Here is a 20,972-nt window from a genome sequence, read left to right as displayed (position 1 = left end):
CTATTTTTTTTAAATTTTAAGTGGGCGTGGCATCATCCATACAAAGTAAATAGTTAATATGGAATATCTACTATAATTGTGAAAGTCTTCAAACTTTAAATGATTCAAGTTATTATCAGTGCATGAGACCTTAACAAAAATGTGAGGGATCGGAACAGGAGGTAAGTCACCTCCAATACAAAGTAAATAGTTATTTCTAAATATTTTGAGAACTATAATTCTTCAAACTTTGTCCAAATTTTATATAGTTTGGCTGAAAATGGTCGGAATTAAATTAGTGGGCGTGGCACCTGCCATAGAAAGTAATAAGTTGACTTCGAATATCTGGATAACTATAACTGAAAAAGTATTTTAACTCTGTATGAATGAATTTCTTACAGTATGGGAAACTCAATGTATCCCACATATTTTGTATTTGTACAAGGTGGCGCAAAAGTAATCCTCCTATCAGAAAATGCTATAAATTTTGCGATTGGACCCTAATGTCAGTTCTGTTTTGACATTTGTGTAGTAAACATATGCGAAATACACGTTAATAAACAATGTTGCGCTACACTGCTCCAGAACGCGGAATATTGCTGACTATTTAATGTGACCAATAATCGGTCGGTGACTTTGGCACAACGTGAATTTCGTCGCAGATTTCCTGACCGTCCAACGCCTACGTAATTTACGCTTCTGGGGCACTGCAATTCCGCATGTTACCCACGAAGAGCCATTACACCCGCTCAAAGTCACTGTATGGTGTGCTGTTTTCGCTGGAGGAGTCATCGGACCTTTTTTCTACGAAGACGTCGCGGGCCAAACGGTTACTGTGAATGGTGACCGCTATAGAGCAATGATCAACGAGTTCTTTATGCCGCAACTTGATGAATTGGGATTGGAAAACATTTGGTTCCAACAGGTCGGTGCAACGGCACACACTGCACGTGCCACAACCGATATGCTGAAGGATACATTTCCCGGGCGCCTAATCTCCCGTTTTGGCGATTTGCACAGGCCAGCAAGATCGCCTAATTTGACCGCTCGGGGTTTGTGTCAACAAGCCTCAGACTCTTGCAGCTCTTAAAGACAATATCCGTCAAGAATGTGAGGACCTATCGCCGGAAGTTTTGGCCAAAGTGATGGAAAATGCCATAAAAAGGGCTCAAATAACAATCAACTGTGGCGGCGGCAATTTAGATGATATCATATTCTCGACTTGATGTAAAAACAATTAAAAGACCAAATAAAAATAATCCACAAGAAGAATCAAAGTTTTTCATTTTTTTTTTATTACAGCCAAAAAACATCGGAAGTTTACTTTTGCGCCACCTTGTATAACGAAGTTATAATTCGACTCCCTAAAGTATGCTACAATTGTTTAAGAATTCAAAACAGCTGTTTACAGATCATTAATTTCACATAATTTGTTCATGAACACAAAAGAAAAAAATGCTGTGTCATGACAACTAAATCAGTTTCCAAAACTGATCAATATTCTCAGTGTTTAATGACTAGGCAACATTTTAAAAGATCATAGAAATTCTAGCTTAAAAGCATGGTCACCTTAAAAAAAAATAATTCTACTATCTTTAAAAAACATAAAAAAGATCTTTGTATTGGCACAACGTCACTTGTTCCATTTATAGAGAGAAAGATAATTGTCATACGTTATTCGTAAGAGATAAACTATGGTGAGCAAGTGATGACCCTAAAATATAAGTGATATGAAAGGCATACAATTTGGAGGCAGATCCGAAGTTGGGAGATTTAAATATGTTAAAGAGACACAAATTTATGCATTTTAAGGAAATAAAGAGTAAAGAAAGTGAATAGTATAGAAATGATATTCAAATGTTTTGTTTTTCAAAAAAACTAGAACTTTAAAAATTTTGAATAGGATTAAAGAGAAGGGTAAACAAAAGTTGTATTAGGACTTAAAGGATATTCAGAATTTTGTATAAGAAAAATAGGATTTTCCAAAATGTTGGATAAGATAAATAAGAGGCGTAAATCGCGCAGCATCTGTCCCTAGTCCTTATAAGATTTTTTAAAAAAAAATTAAGAGTTCTAGAAAGTCTGTATCATTAGTCTCAAACCAAATATTTTTATCACGATTTTATCGGGAGTAATATAAAAAAATAATTCTTTTTAAATTTTCCATATTTCTACTAAATTTTTACAGTGTCTTTAAAACCAAATTTTATGAATTGTGTAGCACGTATTAAATGATAAGATTTTGTTTTAAAATTATCATTGCTTGCAAAAAATAAAATAAAAAGCTGAAACGACGTATTTCACAAAGTTTACGATAAGAAAGGAAATCAAAGCTCAGCTTGAAGCTGAGTAAGAAATCAAATTGAAAACTTTAGTGAATGAAATGTGTAACAGTCGCGGTTGAGCAGCGAAAGCTACAAGACATAAAACGGAAATAAATAATAAAATAATTATAAAAAATAAATAAATGTTTAATAAACAAAATTTTATTTAAAGAAAAAAATAAAAGTGAATTTGAATTGAAAAGATTTTGGACATGCTTTTGGCAAAACAAAAAATTTGGCAATTAACTAAAAATACACAGAGAACTTAAAGTTTGAAAACAGAAATAAAAGAAACAAAACAAAAGTGAATTTTTATTAAATTTATAAACAAAAAAGCATTATGCTGGGTAGACAACTGATAACATTTGCCACAACTTTACTGTGTTTAAACATAGCGGCGGCCAAACCCACTAAACCAGCAGCACTGATAGCAGCCGCTGCTAATACAGTAACCGGCAATGAACTCGCCTATTGGGAGCACTTGAATAAAACCTGCCTTAGCCATGACTGCGAGGAGCACGTGAATGTTAAGCACTTGCAACATATTGCCACACACATGAATCGTGCTATTAACCCCTGTGAGGATTTCCATGCCTATGCCTGCAGCAACTGGCAGCAGCAACATCCCCAGCAACACACTGTTATGGCCATGGGAGAGCAACAATTGAATGATAAATTTAAGCAAATATTTCGCCAACATTCGGAGTCTGCACATAATTTATTGAGAGGCGATTTGATAATGCATAAAATGCACCAATACTTAGAGGTGTGTCTGCAAAGTGAGAGATCGGAGAAGGCCTCCTGGCGCCAATACATTAATACTCTGAGAGACTTGGGTTATCTGCAATGGAGCCAGCACAGCAATTGGCTGCAAACCTTAAGAGAGCTTAATTTATTCTCCAATAGCAGATTCTTTATTTCTCTGCAAATTGAACGCTTCAATGCCTCACGTTTTATGCTCAGCATAGATCCCCACAATCTCATGGAGAGAGTAGAATTCTCTTTGGATTTATATGAAATTTTGAAAATCTACACCAATGATTCTTTTGCAAAACTGGAAAATGATTTTAAAAACTTGGAATTGGATTTGGAGAATATTCTGAAAACTTCCTGTCTCAATGCCATCGTTGATGAGAACAATGAATGTGATTTAACACAATGGCTTACATATGAAGAGTTATTACTTAGCAATTCCTCGATCAACTGGGAATATTTATTGGCCGATTTTCCTTTAGAACAAAAAGATCAAATATTTGTAAATGATTTGCATAATTTAGATAAGATCAAAACCTATTTAGATCATAGCTCGCAAAAGACTTTATTTTTATATTCTCTAACACGCTTCATCAATTATTTACAATCTTCCAATCACAACATCATAGACAAGGGTTCAGAGCGCTCTTCCTGCCTACGTCATATGCGCAAGCATTTTCCTTTGCCCATGAATTATCTCTATGAGAAAGTTTATTATGGCCATTATCGGCCTCAAAGTGACAATGTTATATACCAGGTCTATAACCAGCTGAAAGAGCAATTCTCTCTTATATTGGACACCAATGAAATGCAACTCTCTTCCGAAAGCATACAGTATTTAAAGAAAAAACTTAAGTATTTAGAATTAAACATCGGCAATTTACCCAAAAATGCTTCTGCCCATTTCTATGCCGAATTTATAGCAGATCTTAATGTTACCCATAATTTCTATACTAATCATTTAATGGCTTTGAAGCATTACTTTCAACGCCAGCGTTTGTTGGCTTCTGCTTCCAAATTTGAAGATTTTTGGTTTACTTTTAATCTGCACATGCCCAATTTCCTAGATAATCTGGACTCTACCCCCTACTATTTTAGTACCGCCAATTTTATTATCTTACCCTTTGCCTATTTGCAATTGCCGTTTTATGATCATCGTTTCTGGCCCTCATTGATATTTGGTGATTTGGCCAATACTTTGGGTCATGAGCTGATACATGCTTTTGACTCAAAATTCCTGGAAAATGATTTTGCCGGCAATTACAATGAGCTAGAGTCACTGGCCATTATTAATAACAAAAACTTCCAGCATAATATAGCCTGTCTCAGTAAAGAGCCCACCAAATATTTAACAGAGCGCATAGCTGATATCAGTGGCACTCATTTGGCCTTGAAAACCTTTATCAAGGATCCTCTCTTTCTCAAACACAATGGCAAATTGTTTTTCCTGCAATTCGCTCAATTCTTTTGTGGTTCATCTTCAAAGGACATTTTTTCTTTGGCAGATAATTCTCATGATTTGGATAGTTTAAGGCTTAACTACACTCTGTCTCATATGCCCGAATTTGCCGAAGTATTTCAGTGTCCCTTGGGCAGTCCCATGAATCCGGTGGAAAAATGTAAATTGTGGTAAAGCTTCATTATTTTAAGGTTTATTATAAAAAACTAATTTTGTATTTTTTTAATTAACAAATGTACTTACTAAAGTACTTTTATGTTATAATTTTTTTTAACGAAAACTTGTACTTATAAAATTAATTTACTTATAAATTAAACAATAAGCAAATGTATGGTATTTTAGTTGATAAATTAATTTATATTTATTTAAATTAAGTAGTATTAAGTCTAAGATATAAGCAGAAAATATAAAAAATAAAAATATTTAGAAACATATGAAAAAAATAACATCATACTTCTTCTTTAATTCATAGTTGTGCGTCCTACAATTGTCTGTTCCATAGACAAAAGTGAAAAATATTTCTATACAAAATTTTTTCATTTGAAGTTATAACAAGTAAGAGTACTATATTCGGCCGTGCCGAATCTTAAATACCCTCCACCTAAATATAATGGTATAACAACTGAAATAATATAACAATTGTTAGAAAGACTAGTTTACGCAGACGATATTTTATTTCAAATGTACAAAAAATTGTATCTACTTCAGCAACTTATAATTGAAATTCCAATTAGAACGTATGAAATTTAACAATTCATATACTTAATAATTAGTTAATACGTTTGGATCAACAATTTTCCATTTTAACCTCAACTGAAGAAACAGAGTATAAACAAGTAAGAGAGATATATTCGGCTGTGCCGAATCTTATATACCCTTCACCAAATTATACTTTAAAATAAATTTTTAGGTAAACAAAATTTAATTTTTTTTAATTGTTTTTCAAAAATTTTTTTTTTGAAATTGTTTTTAAATTTTTTTTAAATAAAGTTTTTTCCAAATTTTTTTAAAAAAATTTTTTTTTTGCAAAAAAAATGTATGACAAAAAAAATTTTTTGATGAAAAAAATCATTCGGGTTAAAAAGTATTTTTCCCGATTTTGACCCATTGTAGGTCCAACTTACTATAACCTTATCTACATCGTTGCAATGGACTTTGAAATATCTATCATTACATATCCATATTGGCTATATAAATGACTTAGTAATCCAGATATAGATCAAAAATAGGTCAAAAATCGAGGTTGTTCCGGTTTTTTGCTCATATCTCCGTTATTTATGGACCGATTTTGCTGATTTTAAATAGCAAACTTCTCGAAAGCATGTCTGACAGAATTATTGAAGATTTGGATCCCGAAGATATCTGGGGTCTTCAGAAAATTGATTTCAACAGACAGACAGACGGACATGGCTTAATCGACTCCGCTATCTATAAGGATCCAGAATATATATACTTTATAGGGTCGGAAATGAAAAATGTAGAAATTACAAACGGAATGACAAACTTATATGTATATACCCTTCTCACGAAGGTGAAGGATATAAAAAGGGTATACAAATATATTTAGATAAATTTCAAAAAATATTTGGTTGTGGGACTTATATGGGAGCTATGACATATTATGATTAGATTGTCATAAAATATTTTAAAGTGATATTTATGTAATTATATGGGAGCTGTGGACAATTATGTACCGATATTCACAAAATTCAGTATTATGATTCTGTGTACTATTTTGGTTCAATATATGGATTCTATGACCTATTATGGTCCTATGTATTTGAGGGACCTTGTATGGGAGCTATCCCGAATTATATACCAATATTTAAAAAATCTTGTAGTACGATACTTGGATACAAATTACTGATCAGTGTCAAATTTTGGATCAGTACTAATTTTTTTTGGATATTTGTGAAGGTTAAAGTGGTTCTTATATGGAGGCTATGAACAATTATGGGCCTATCATCATAAAATTTGGTACATCGATTTTTGTATATATTGAATAAATTTGTTTCGAATTTCAACCTGATAACTATATTTGTAAGAAATTTATGAGGATTTTAGTGATTTTCGGGAGTGGACCTTATATGGGGGCTATGGTTAAATATGGACCTATAGTCACAAAATCCAGAAGTATGATTATTGGATAAAAATTGCTGATCTGTGCGTAATATCATTTTGATATCGATATGTTTTAAATATTTTTTAGGTTAATATTTTTTTCGGAATGGTCCTTATAGGGGAGCTATGACCAATTATAGCCCAATCTGTATAAAATTTAGTACAGTGATTTCTATGTATATGAGTATTATTTTTGTCGAATTTTAGCATAATAAAGGTATTTATAGGAGATATATGAGTACTTAACTGATTTTCGGAAGTGGACCTTATATGAGAGCTATGGCCAAATTTGAACCAATATTCACAAAATACAGTAGTATGATTTCTAAATATAAATTACGGATCTGTGTAAAATTTTGTTTTGATATTGATATTTTTTAGATATTTATGTAGGTTATTGTGTTTTTGGGAAGTGGTCCTTATATGGGAGCTATAACCAATTGGGTACAGCGATTTTGGTATATATGGGGACTATATATGACGAATTTCAACTTAATAGCGCTATTTATAAGAAATTTATGCCTATTTAAGTGATTTTCGGAAGTGAACTTTATATGGGGGCTATGGTCAAATATGGACCGATCCACAAAAAATTTAGTGTTGTGATTTTTTTAAGCACGAAACTTATTTTTCCTGAATTTTGTGTCGATACTGGTGGATACTGCAATTTTGTAGGCATTTACAGACCATATAACAATATTTCGGGAAGAAATTTGTATGGGGGCTAGGAGAAATCGTGGACCGATTCTTATAATTTTTGCCACAGTTAGTCCTTTTAACATAAAAATAACTTGCGTAAAATTTTATGGTATTATCTGCAATATATTTGCACAAATAACAAAAACTATGTTAAAATTATCAAGTTTTTTTTTGGTTGTGTCACATTTTGTTTCATAACTCTGGTTCCACTGAACCGATATTGCTGATTTTCAATACCAAACTTAGGAGAACAATAAACATTTTTTTTGCAGGTCTACCAATTTTGTTTGCCTATTTTGGACGTGAGCGTGTTTTACACATACAGACAGATGGACAGACAGACGGACATGGCTCAATCGACTTAGAATTTCATAAGGATCAATAATATATATACTTTGTTGGGTCTCAGATGAATATTTCTCAATGTTACACACGGAATGACAAACTTATATATACCCTCATTCACCACTTATGGTGGTGGAGGGTATAAAAAATGTGTCCAAATAGTTTGTGATGCTGTTTTTGTTTCCATCCCGAGTATACTTAAGCTTGTAAATGGGCGAAACTTCCAATAGAATATTCCACGAGATACGCTAGCTAATGAGTTCAATGCGACGAGTTAAATGCTTTGACTCTCAGTCACCTAACGACTATTATGAATGCAATCCAAATAGATAAATTATTCAGCTCTCATTGGCTAATTACAACTTATTGGCTACGACTAGCGAATGAGTACAACACGACGAGATAAATACTTGGGCTCTCCGTATAATAATTTATCTCATGCATCGTCTACTTATGCTTTGTTAATCAGGAGCAAAGTATAAGTAGAAAGGATCTGCGATTCTTGCTTCCCTAATTTCCCTAAATTTTTAAATTTGCAACCCCTCCAAGAATATATATTCTAGATCGTTATAGATATCGGCGTCGATATAGCCATCTGTATGTTGAAATTAACTTACCTCGATTTTCGACCCTATTGATCTATATCTGGATTACTAAGTCATTAATATAGACAATATGGATATCTAATGATAGATATTTCAAATACCTTTGCAGCGACGTAAGTTAACTTACATATATATACCATTATTCAACACTTTTGGTGGTGGAGGGTATACAAAAGGGTGGCCCTTAAGTTTGGTTAACATTGGTAAAAAAAATCATCCTGAACATTTTTTAGGTAAATCGGTTGGGGTTAAGTGCCAAGTGCCATTAAGGTTTAATTTCCATTTTTGTGTCGTTATTTTAAATACTAGACTTCATGTTATATTTTTCTTGAGTTTCATCAAAATCGGCCCAAAAATAAATAACATTTCGCTATCCTTATTATTATATTAGAAATTCCAAATATTGAAAATTTTGAGTTTTGACATTCGCGATTTAAAGTTATTGTTTTCCAATTTTAGTAAAACTGTCAGACTATACTTAAATTATCTGGACTATAATATTCTGAATAGGTTTTACATAAAATTTATAATAGTAAGAAAATTCAGCTCATTCGCCAAAATATGGCCAAAAAGTTAGTTTTTCTCGACAATCGCTAAATTGAAATCACAGATACGGAAAACTATAGGAGATATTGACATACATTTTCACATTTTTATTCCCTATTATGTTGTCAATAAATCCCATGTGAAGATCAAAAAATTCTAAAATTTTAAAATGGAGTTTTGAAACTGCCATTAAAAAATTAAATTTTTTTGGTCATACCTGGGAATATACAAGTAAATATGGATATATTATATGTAAAAATAAGCTTTTATTTTAATATATCTCAAAATATGTTAATTTTGTTCCTACATTTCTTGTTCTAGTGGCCTGAGATACGTTAATGGTCTGGGGTTTTTTTAGTAACTTTATAATTTTTTAAGCAATTTTTGTCTTTTATATCTTATTAGAACGACAATTAAGTACACATTTCGATTCTTTTATTTTAAATTGCAAAAGTAATTATTTAATGGCAACATTTTTACAAAAACTGAAAAACTAGCATTTTCCCCTTGTAAATGTTGTCACGAACTTTAACCAACGTGCGGCACGCCAATTTTTAACATATCGAGCTCAAACTTTTGTAAATATTTTTTTTTTTCATATGAAGGTCCACCTTATTATAGATATTTTAAAGGCCAGTGCAAGTAAGTCGGATATACAATGGATAAAAATCTGGGAAAATATTTTTTAACCCGACTTTTTTCCACCAACAAATTTTTTTGGCCAATAACGTTTTTTCACTAATTAAATTATTTTTTTTTTCAAAATTTAAAAAAAATTGGAAAAAATTAAAACTAGTGTTTATAAATGGGTGAACCGAAAAACCGGTTTCTCATCGAAATCTCGTTTGCGAACCGGTTAATTGAAAATGTTGATTTTCAGTTGGTTCAATACTTTTTATGAATCAATTACATATAGTGAAACTATTAGAAATTAAATTCCATATTCATTAAAAATATGGAATTTTAATTGTATTTATTTTAAATGTATTAATAAAAACAAAATTTAAAAAAAAAAATGAACTTTTTTCAGCTAAAAATATTTAAAATTTTTACTTTAAAGTGTAATATGGAGAAGGATATATGAGATTCGGCACATCTGAATATAACTCTTTTACTTGTTTTTCAATAGCTATGGTTCAATAGAATACAGGAACTGTTTTAACAATCCAATTTCATTAAAATTTTAGTCTTGGACAAATTTAATCCGATATATAAGTGTTATGAATGTTCTAGAAATTATGGATTACAAAACTGTAAATAAGCATCCCAGAGAAACAATCCGAAATTAAATATTAGAAAATAGGCTACGATATGTATTTTCATAATTACCCATATTCAAATCGGTCCCTACATGAACCCACACGCAGAGAAAAAATATAATTGGGCATGGTTACTGTAACCATTTATATAGTGTTACAAGTTTTTTAACAATATTATAGTCACAGTAACCATTTACATGATTGTGGTAACCATAATATGGTTAACTTACGATTCACATGATTGTCTCAACCATATATATGGTTACAGTAAACATATATATGTTTGTGGCAACCATATTTATGATGAATAATTTTATCATAATATGTTGTTCTCAGATTATGATAAGCCTTAAGCCGAGAGCACCATAATATGATAAGTTCTTCATCATATAAATGGTTGTCACAAACATATATATGTTTACTGTAACCATATATATGGTTGAGACAATCATGTGAATCGTAAGTTAACCATATTATGGTTACCACAATCATGTAAATGGTTACTGTGACTATAATATAGTTAAAAAACTTGTAACAATATTAAAATGGTTACAGTAACCATGCCCAACTATATTTTTTCTCTGCGTGCATAAAAGCAACAACCTTTGAAATTTGTACTTTTTGTCCTCATTTAGCAATTAATGGATTTAAAAACATTTATTAGTTTAGAAAATATATGAAAACGTAAAAATGTTGAAATTTCAAATCGGCATCAAAATTTCAGCATTTGGTTTTTAGTTGACGTTTTATATTAATTTTTAACTAAATATATTATACGAATTTTGTCCATTATTTCCTTATTATATTCTACTTTCATTACACCGTCCGACAAATAGAGAAAAAATTCGCTAGACACGAACCGGATGATATACGTCTGAAACTATAAATTTAATGGAGAAAAACTGTGTTTTCAGTTTTTCATTTCGTGAGCCTGTGTTTTTTTTTTAAGGACTTCAAAGTTTCAGAGAAGTACATTTTTCAAAGAATATTTAAAAATACTGCTGCTATTCCAACAATAACAAATTGTATGTCAAAAGAACAAGAAGAGTTGTAAAATATTTTGTATTATCTTTATTTTATCCTGTAAGGGTCAAAAATGTTCTTTAAAATATTTATCCTTTAATATCCTTTAAGATTGCCATTAAATTTCTTTTAAAAAAATAGTGCGTTAAAGACCCAAATATTCTATACTAAATGTCAAAATTTCATCCTTAATATATATAAAGGTCAAATTAAAATATAAAAAAAAAATTATTAGTATACAAAAAAGTTTTATTAAGAAAAGTGCATGTTTATAAACTACACCACCATAGTGGGGGAGGTATAATGGGTTAGGGCTGTTGTTTGCAACATACAAAAGTATTGTTCCAACACTCACCTTAAAGTATACCAATCTGCTCAGGATCACTTTCTGAGTCGACTAAGCGATGTCCGTCCGTCTGTCCGTCCATCCATGTAAACCTTGTAATCAAACTACAGGTCACAGGTTTAAAGATAATTCGACAAAATTTGGCAAAAAGCTTTGTATTGCCCCAAGGACAAAGGCTATTGAATTTGGTTAGAATCAGCCCATTATTTATCCTAGTCCCCATACAATTGGCCTATTTGAAAATAGTTAAGCTCTCATAAATATCTTAATTATAAACATATTCAAACCAAATTCAGCACAATTAAGTTTTATGTAAGCCGAACTCTCACGACCAAATTTCGTGACGATCGGTCAACAATATTCCATAGCTCCCATATAAGCAACATTCTCGAAAATGACATTAATATACATAAATCTCTGAAATATGTCAGTATCCTAACAAAATTCAACACAAATATGTTTCATATATTCGCAATTCATCCCACCAAAATTTGTGACGATTGGTCCATAATAAGTCATAGCTCCCATATAAGGCCCACTACCGAAAATGTGTGTATTCAAATAAGATTCAACACAAATAAGTTTCATATCAAAAGAAAACTCTTTATAATCATATACCGAGTGTAGGGTATCATAAGGTCGGGCTTGCCCGACTATAGCATTTTACTTGTTTATTAAAAAGTCTTCTTCGTTGCTTTTCACAACGGATTTTGTTATATTTTTTTTCGAATGAAATATTAAAATAAAATATAAAAAATCAAATAATTCAAATTTAAAATATTTTTTAACACTTAAGTAGTTAAGATAGAAGGATGAAATTTTGGCATGTGGTATTCAATATTTCGATATTTAACTCACTATTTTTTTTTAAAAAATATTGGAAATCTAAAAGGATATTCAAGGATAAAAATTTGAAAGGATATTTTTGACATCTTTTGATCCTTACAGGATAAAATAAAAATAATACGAAATATTTTACAACTCTTCTGGATAATTTGACACAAAATCTGACATAGTAGGATGATCAGAAGTATTTTAAAATATTTTTTTAAAAATGTACTCCTTTGAAAATTTTGATTATTGAGTGTCGTAAGGTGTTAGCAGTAGTATATTTTTTAATTACAATTTGTTTATTGCTAAATTTATTTTTAAATTTTTGTAAACTCATTTTGCATGCGATACTGATAACACGTGCAAGAATTGCAGTTCCGCCTCTTTCTGAGGCCCGCAGATACAGCTACAATAAAGCGCTAACGGCATCATCAGCAACGGCATCATCAGCAAACTGATCACACCCATTGGAAGCATGTGAATAGATGTTGTTTATCGCGTGACTATAAAAATTCTATAATAACAACAATATTAAACAAAATTAAAAATAATAACTAGAAACAAAAGAAATACTTTCAAAACAAATACCTCTGATTACCGTGATCACATATATTTAAAATTTATAAACTGTTTATCTGGATTCAACAATAAAGTTATAATTTTGTTAATGCTTCTAAGGCTTGCTGCCCCTCTTTGTTTTTATAAATTTAAAAAGGACATTTTTGTTTTATTCCTGTTTTAAGCCTTAAACTGTTAATTATTAATTCGACTTTCTTTGTTTAACCTACATATATATGCCCTGAAACTCAAAATAATTTGTTGGCAATAAGGAAAAGCTACTTAAAAATAATATTGTTTAACTAATTTCTTCAAAGTATCAACCTTTACCCCCCCAAAAGGTTACTAAGTAACTATAAGTATGTCTCGCCTAAAATAAGCTGTTGTTATTGGTGTTTTTCAAATATTCAAAACAAAAAAATTCTAATTTAATTTTACACACACCATTTTATGGCCTTAATTTAGGTCAAGTATTGTTGTTTTTGTCCATTCTTAACTGCAGGTTAAACACAGTAATATCCTTCCCCCTTCTCATTGGGTCAAAAAAAAAAACAAAACATTCTATTAAAAAACATACTTTTTATTTAAGTTTATTATTTATACAAAGTAAAGAGAATAAAAGAGCATGAGAAAAAACAAAACACATTAAACCCAACGTAACCAACCAGATTTTCCTTTGGCAAACAAATCTTTCTAACATTTCTCTTTTCTCTTGCATACTTTTAGGCTTTGTTAAATATTCATAAATTAAAATAAACACAACTAAAGAAATTCTACTATTGAGGTGTTTTTAACTGGAGTATCAAACAAAACTCCTGCCATCAAAAAAAGGATTTAGAAAATACAAAAGAAATAAAAGAAATTGTTAAATATTTGTTATAGAATAATTTTAATTTTTTTCTTATTTTGTGCAAAATATGTTAAGTAAATTCTCGAAATTATATGGAATAATTTGTATTCTTTTGTTAAATGAAATTTGTTCTAAGCCAACATTTTTTTCTGCAAATATTTTAGTTTTATATTTCTTATTTTATTATTTATGCAATTGATTTTGGTCACGACAGATTATTTTGTAGTATTTTTTTGTGTGCATATTTCTATATTGAGTAAAAATATTTGCGAAATTGTTTTCTTTTGTATTGTTGGAGATTGCTTGGGAAGTATGAACAAAAAATTAAAATTTAAATAAATTCTTTGCAGGTTTAAGGCATGACAAATCACATAATAAAACTACTTACATTCTTGGAATAACAATTATTAAGTAAATAGGGAATATATAATACACTATACAGCTGTTTTTAATAAATTTTCTACAGAAATCATAGTCTAGTCATAATCTAGTCATAGTCTTAGTCTAGTCATAGTCTAGTCATAGTCTAGTCATAGTCTAGTCATAGTCTAGTCATAGTCTAGTCATAGTCTAGTCATAGTCTAGTCATAGTCTAGTCATAGTCTAGTCATAGTCTAGTCATAGTCTAGTCATAGTCTAGTCATAGTCTAGTCATAGTCTAGACATAGTCTAGTCATAGTCTAGTCATAGTCTAGTCATAGTCTAGTCATAGTCTAGTCATAGTCTAGTCATAGTCTAGTCATAGTCTAGTCATAGTCTAGTCATAGTCTAGTCATAGTCTAGTCATAGTCTAGTCATAGTCTAGTCATAGTCTAGTCATAGTCTAGTCATAGTCTAGTCATAGTCTAGTCATAGTCTAGTCATAGTCTAGTCATAGTCTAGTCATAGTCTAGTCATAGTCTAGTCATAGTCTAGTCATAGTCTAGTCATAGTCTAGTCATAGTCTAGTCATAGTCTAGTCATAGTCTAGTCATAGTCTAGTCATAGTCTAGTCATAGTCTAGTCATAGTCTAGTCATAGTCTAGTCATAGTCTAGTCATAGTCTAGTCATAGTCTAGTCATAGTCTAGTCATAGTCTAGTCATAGTCTAGTCATAGTCTAGTCATAGTCTAGTCATAGTCTAGTCATAGTCTAGTCATAGTCTAGTCATAGTCTAGTCATAGTCTAGTCATAGTCTAGTCATAGTCTAGTCATAGTCTAGTCATAGTCTAGTCATAGTCTAGTCATAGTCTAGTCATAGTCTAGTCATAGTCTAGTCATAGTCTAGTCATAGTCTAGTCATAGTCTAGTCATAGTCTAGTCATAGTCTAGTCATAGTCTAGTCATAGTCTAGTCATAGTCTAGTCATAGTCTAGTCATAGTCTAGTCATAGTCTAGTCATAGTCTAGTCATAGTCTAGTCATAGTCTAGTCATAGTCTAGTCATAGTCTAGTCATAGTCTAGTCATAGTCTAGTCATAGTCTAGTCATAGTCTAGTCATAGTCTAGTCATAGTCTAGTCATAGTCTAGTCATAGTCTAGTCATAGTCTAGTCATAGTCTAGTCATAGTCTAGTCATAGTCTAGTCATAGTCTAGTCATAGTCTAGTCATAGTCTAGTCATAGTCTAGTCATAGTCTAGTCATAGTCTAGTCATAGTCTAGTCATAGTCTAGTCATAGTCTAGTCATAGTCTAGTCATAGTCTAGTCATAGTCTAGTCATAGTCTAGTCATAGTCTAGTCATAGTCTAGTCATAGTCTAGTCATAGTCTAGTCATAGTCTAGTCATAGTCTAGTCATAGTCTAGTCATAGTCTAGTCATAGTCTAGTCATAGTCTAGTCATAGTCTAGTCATAGTCTAGTCATAGTCTAGTCATAGTCTAGTCATAGTCTAGTCATAGTCTAGTCATAGTCTAGTCATAGTCTAGTCATAGTCTAGTCATAGTCTAGTCATAGTCTAGTCATAGTCTAGTCATAGTCTAGTCATAGTCTAGTCATAGTCTAGTCATAGTCTAGTCATAGTCTAGTCATAGTCTAGTCATAGTCTAGTCATAGTCTAGTCATAGTCTAGTCATAGTCTAGTCATAGTCTAGTCATAGTCTAGTCATAGTCTAGTCATAGTCTAGTCATAGTCTAGTCATAGTCTAGTCATAGTCTAGTCATAGTCTAGTCATAGTCTAGTCATAGTCTAGTCATAGTCTAGTCATAGTCTAGTCATAGTCTAGTCATAGTCTAGTCATAGTCTAGTCATAGTCTAGTCATAGTCTAGTCATAGTCTAGTCATAGTCTAGTCATAGTCTAGTCATAGTCTAGTCATAGTCTAGTCATAGTCTAGTCATAGTCTAGTCATAGTCTAGTCATAGTCTAGTCATAGTCTAGTCATAGTCTAGTCATAGTCTAGTCATAGTCTAGTCATAGTCTAGTCATAGTCTAGTCATAGTCTAGTCATAGTCTAGTCATAGTCTAGTCATAGTCTAGTCATAGTCTAGTCATAGTCTAGTCATAGTCTAGTCATAGTCTAGTCATAGTCTAGTCATAGTCTAGTCATAGTCTAGTCATAGTCTAGTCATAGTCTAGTCATAGTCTAGTCATAGTCTAGTCATAGTCTAGTCATAGTCTAGTCATAGTCTAGTCATAGTCTAGTCATAGTCTAGTCATAGTCTAGTCATAGTCTAGTCATAGTCTAGTCATAGTCTAGTCATAGTCTAGTCATAGTCTAGTCATAGTCTAGTCATAGTCTAGTCATAGTCTAGTCATAGTCTAGTCATAGTCTAGTCATAGTCTAGTCATAGTCTAGTCATAGTCTAGTCATAGTCTAGTCATAGTCTAGTCATAGTCTAGTCATAGTCTAGTCATAGTCTAGTCATAGTCTAGTCATAGTCTAGTCATAGTCTAGTCATAGTCTAGTCATAGTCTAGTCATAGTCTAGTCATAGTCTAGTCATAGTCTAGTCATAGTCTAGTCATAGTCTAGTCATAGTCTAGTCATAGTCTAGTCATAGTCTAGTCATAGTCTAGTCATAGTCTAGTCATAGTCTAGTCATAGTCTAGTCATAGTCTAGTCATAGTCTAGTCATAGTCTAGTCATAGTCTAGTCATAGTCTAGTCATAGTCTAGTCATAGTCTAGTCATAGTCTAGTCATAGTCTAGTCATAGTCTAGTCATAGTCTAGTCATAGTCTAGTCATAGTCTAGTCATAGTCTAGTCATAGTCTAGTCATAGTCTAGTCATAGTCTAGTCATAGTCTAGTCATAGTCTAGTCATAGTCTAGTCATAGTCTAGTCATAGTCTAGTCATAGTCTAGTCATAGTCTAGTCATAGTCTAGTCATAGTCTAGTCATAGTCTAGTCATAGTCTAGTCATAGTCTAGTCATAGTCTAGTCATAGTCTAGTCATAGTCTAGTCATAGTCTAGTCATAGTCTAGTCATAGTCTAGTCATAGTCTAGTCATAGTCTAGTCTAGTCATAGTCTAGTCATAGTCTAGTCATAGTCTAGTCATAGTCTAGTCATAGTCTAGTCATAGTCTAGTCATAGTCTAGTCATAGTCTAGTCATAGTCTAGTCATAGTCTAGTCATAGTCTAGTCATAGTCTAGTCATAGTCTAGTCATAGTCTAGTCATAGTCTAGTCATAGTCTAGTCATAGTCTAGTCATAGTCTAGTCATAGTCTAGTCATAGTCTAGTCATAGTCTAGTCATAGTCTAGTCATAGTCTAGTCATAGTCTAGTCATAGTCTAGTCATAGTCTAGTCATAGTCTAGTCATAGTCTAGTCATAGTCTAGTCATAGTCTAGTCATAGTCTAGTCATAGTCTAGTCATAGTCTAGTCATAGTCTAGTCATAGTCTAGTCATAGTCTAGTCATAGTCTAGTCATAGTCTAGTCATAGTCTAGTCATAGTCTAGTCATAGTCTAGTCATAGTCTAGTCATAGTCTAGTCATAGTCTAGTCATAGTCTAGTCATAGTCTAGTCATAGTCTAGTCATAGTCTAGTCATAGTCTAGTCATAGTCTAGTCATAGTCTAGTCATAGTCTAGTCATAGTCTAGTCATAGTCTAGTCATAGTCTAGTCATAGTCTAGTCATAGTCTAGTCATAGTCTAGTCATAGTCTAGTCATAGTCTAGTCATAGTCTAGTCATAGTCTAGTCATAGTCTAGTCATAGTCTAGTCATAGTCTAGTCATAGTCTAGTCATAGTCTAGTCAGTCATAGTCTAGTCATAGTCTAGTCATAGTCTAGTCATAGTCTAGTCATAGTCTAGTCATAGTCTAGTCATAGTCTAGTCATAGTCTAGTCATAGTCTAGTCATAGTCTAGTCATAGTCTAGTCATAGTCTAGTCATAGTCTAGTCATAGTCTAGTCATAGTCTAGTCATAGTCTAGTCATAGTCTAGTCATAGTCTAGTCATAGTCTAGTCATAGTCTAGTCATAGTCTAGTCATAGTCTAGTCATAGTCTAGTCATAGTCTAGTCATAGTCTAGTCATAGTCTAGTCATAGTCTAGTCATAGTCTAGTCATAGTCTAGTCATAGTCTAGTCATAGTCTAGTCATAGTCTAGTCATAGTCTAGTCATAGTCTAGTCATAGTCTAGTCATAGTCTAGTCATAGTCTAGTCATAGTCTAGTCATAGTCTAGTCATAGTCTAGTCATAGTCTAGTCATAGTCTAGTCATAGTCTAGTCATAGTCTAGTCATAGTCTAGTCATAGTCTAGTCATAGTCTAGTCATAGTCTAGTCATAGTCTAGTCATAGTCTAGTCATAGTCTAGTCATAGTCTAGTCATAGTCTAGTCATAGTCTAGTCATAGTCTAGTCATAGTCTAGTCATAGTCTAGTCATAGTCTAGTCATAGTCTAGTCATAGTCTAGTCATAGTCTAGTCATAGTCTAGTCATAGTCTAGTCTAGTCATAGTCTAGTCATAGTCTAGTCATAGTCTAGTCATAGTCTAGTCATAGTCTAGTCTAGTCATAGTCTAGTCATAGTCTAGTCATAGTCTAGTCATAGTCTAGTCATAGTCTAGTCATAGTCTAGTCATAGTCTAGTCTAGTCATAGTCTAGTCATAGTCTAGTCATAGTCTAGTCATAGTCTAGTCATAGTCTAGTCTAGTCATAGTCTAGTCATAGTCTAGTCATAGTCTAGTCATAGTCTAGTCATAGTCATAGTCATAGTCTAGTCATAGTCTAGTCATAGTCTAGTCATAGTCTAGTCATAGTCTAGTCATAGTCTAGTCATAGTCTAGTCATAGTCTAGTCATAGTCTAGTCATAGTCTAGTCATAGTCTAGTCATAGTCTAGTCATAGTCTAGTCATAGTCTAGTCATAGTCTAGTCATAGTCTAGTCATAGTCTAGTCATAGTCTAGTCATAGTCTAGTCATAGTCTAGTCATAGTCTAGTCATAGTCTAGTCATAGTCTAGTCATAGTCTAGTCATAGTCTAGTCATAGTCTAGTCATAGTCTAGTCATAGTCTAGTCATAGTCTAGTCATAGTCTAGTCATAGTCTAGTCATAGTCTAGTCATAGTCTAGTCATAGTCTAGTCATAGTCTAGTCATAGTCTAGTCATAGTCTAGTCATAGTCTAGTCATAGTCTAGTCATAGTCTAGTCATAGTCTAGTCATAGTCTAGTCATAGTCTAGTCATAGTCTAGTCATAGTCTAGTCATAGTCTAGTCATAGTCTAGTCATAGTCTAGTCATAGTCTAGTCATAGTCTAGTCATAGTCTAGTCATAGTCTAGTCATAGTCTAGTCATAGTCTAGTCATAGTCTAGTCATAGTCTAGTCATAGTCTAGTCATAGTCTAGTCATAGTCTAGTCATAGTCTAGTCATAGTCTAGTCATAGTCTAGTCATAGTCTAGTCATAGTCTAGTCATAGTCTAGTCATAGTCTAGTCATAGTCTAGTCATAGTCTAGTCATAGTCTAGTCATAGTCTAGTCATAGTCTAGTCATAGTCTAGTCATAGTCTAGTCATAGTCTAGTCATAGTCTAGTCATAGTCTAGTCATAGTCTAGTCATAGTCTAGTCATAGTCTAGTCATAGTCTAGTCATAGTCTAGTCATAGTCTAGTCATAGTCTAGTCATAGTCTAGTCATAGTCTAGTCATAGTCTAGTCATAGTCTAGTCATAGTCTAGTCATAGTCTAGTCATAGTCTAGTCATAGTCTAGTCATAGTCTAGTCATAGTCTAGTCATAGTCTAGTCATAGTCTAGTCATAGTCTAGTCATAGTCTAGTCATAGTCTAGTCATAGTCTAGTCATAGTCTAGTCATAGTCTAGTCATAGTCTAGTCATAGTCTAGTCATAGTCTAGTCATAGTCTAGTCATAGTCTAGTCATAGTCTAGTCATAGTCTAGTCATAGTCTAGTCATAGTCTAGTCATAGTCTAGTCATAGTCTAGTCATAGTCTAGTCATAGTCTAGTCATAGTCTAGTCATAGTCTAGTCATAGTCTAGTCATAGTCTAGTCATAGTCTAGTCATAGTCTAGTCATAGTCTAGTCATAGTCTAGTCATAGTCTAGTCATAGTCTAGTCATAGTCTAGTCATAGTCTAGTCATAGTCTAGTCATAGTCTAGTCATAGTCTAGTCATAGTCTAGTCATAGTCTAGTCATAGTCTAGTCATAGTCTAGTCATAGTCTAGTCATAGTCTAGTCATAGTCTAGTCATAGTCTAGTCATAGTCTAGTCATAGTCTAGTCATAGTCTAGTCATAGTCTAGTCATAGTCTAGTCATAGTCTAGTCATAGTCTAGTCATAGTCTAGTCATAGTCTAGTCATAGTCTAGTCATAGTCTAGTCATAGTCTAGTCATAGTCTAGTCATAGTCTAGTCATAGTCTAGTCATAGTCTAGTCATAGTCTAGTCATAGTCTAGTCATAGTCTAGTCATAGTCTAGTCATAGTCTAGTCATAGTCTAGTCATAGTCTAGTCATAGTCTAGTCATAGTCTAGTCATAGTCTAGTCATAGTCTAGTCATAGTCTAGTCATAGTCTAGTCATAGTCTAGTCATAGTCTAGTCATAGTCTAGTCATAGTCTAGTCATAGTCTAGTCATAGTCTAGTCATAGTCTAGTCATAGTCTAGTCATAGTCTAGTCATAGTCTAGTCATAGTCTAGTCATAGTCTAGTCATAGTCTAGTCATAGTCTAGTCATAGTCTAGTCATAGTCTAGTCATAGTCTAGTCATAGTCTAGTCATAGTCTAGTCATAGTCTAGTCATAGTCTAGTCATAGTCTAGTCATAGTCTAGTCATAGTCTAGTCATAGTCTAGTCATAGTCTAGTCATAGTCTAGTCATAGTCTAGTCAT

At 32.4% G+C, this 20,972-nt stretch overlaps 1 protein-coding gene across 1 annotated transcript; it reads left to right on the top strand.

The window, feature by feature from the left end:
• The first annotated feature begins 2,521 nt into the window (after window positions 1-2,521).
• Window positions 2,522-4,961, top strand: LOC135950847 (neprilysin-1-like). Its single transcript, XM_065500372.1, has one exon. The coding sequence runs from the start codon at window positions 2,644-2,646 to the stop codon at window positions 4,687-4,689; it is 2,046 nt and encodes a 681-aa protein (XP_065356444.1). The 5' UTR covers window positions 2,522-2,643; the 3' UTR covers window positions 4,690-4,961.
• Window positions 4,962-20,972: the final 16,011 nt, after the last annotated feature.

The sequence above is a fragment of the Calliphora vicina genome, chromosome 2 (assembly GCF_958450345.1).
Source record: "Calliphora vicina chromosome 2, idCalVici1.1, whole genome shotgun sequence".
Lineage (NCBI taxonomy): Eukaryota > Metazoa > Arthropoda > Insecta > Diptera > Calliphoridae > Calliphora > Calliphora vicina.
The sequence above is the reverse complement of the archived record's forward strand: the minus strand, read 5'-3'. Positions and strand labels throughout refer to the sequence as shown.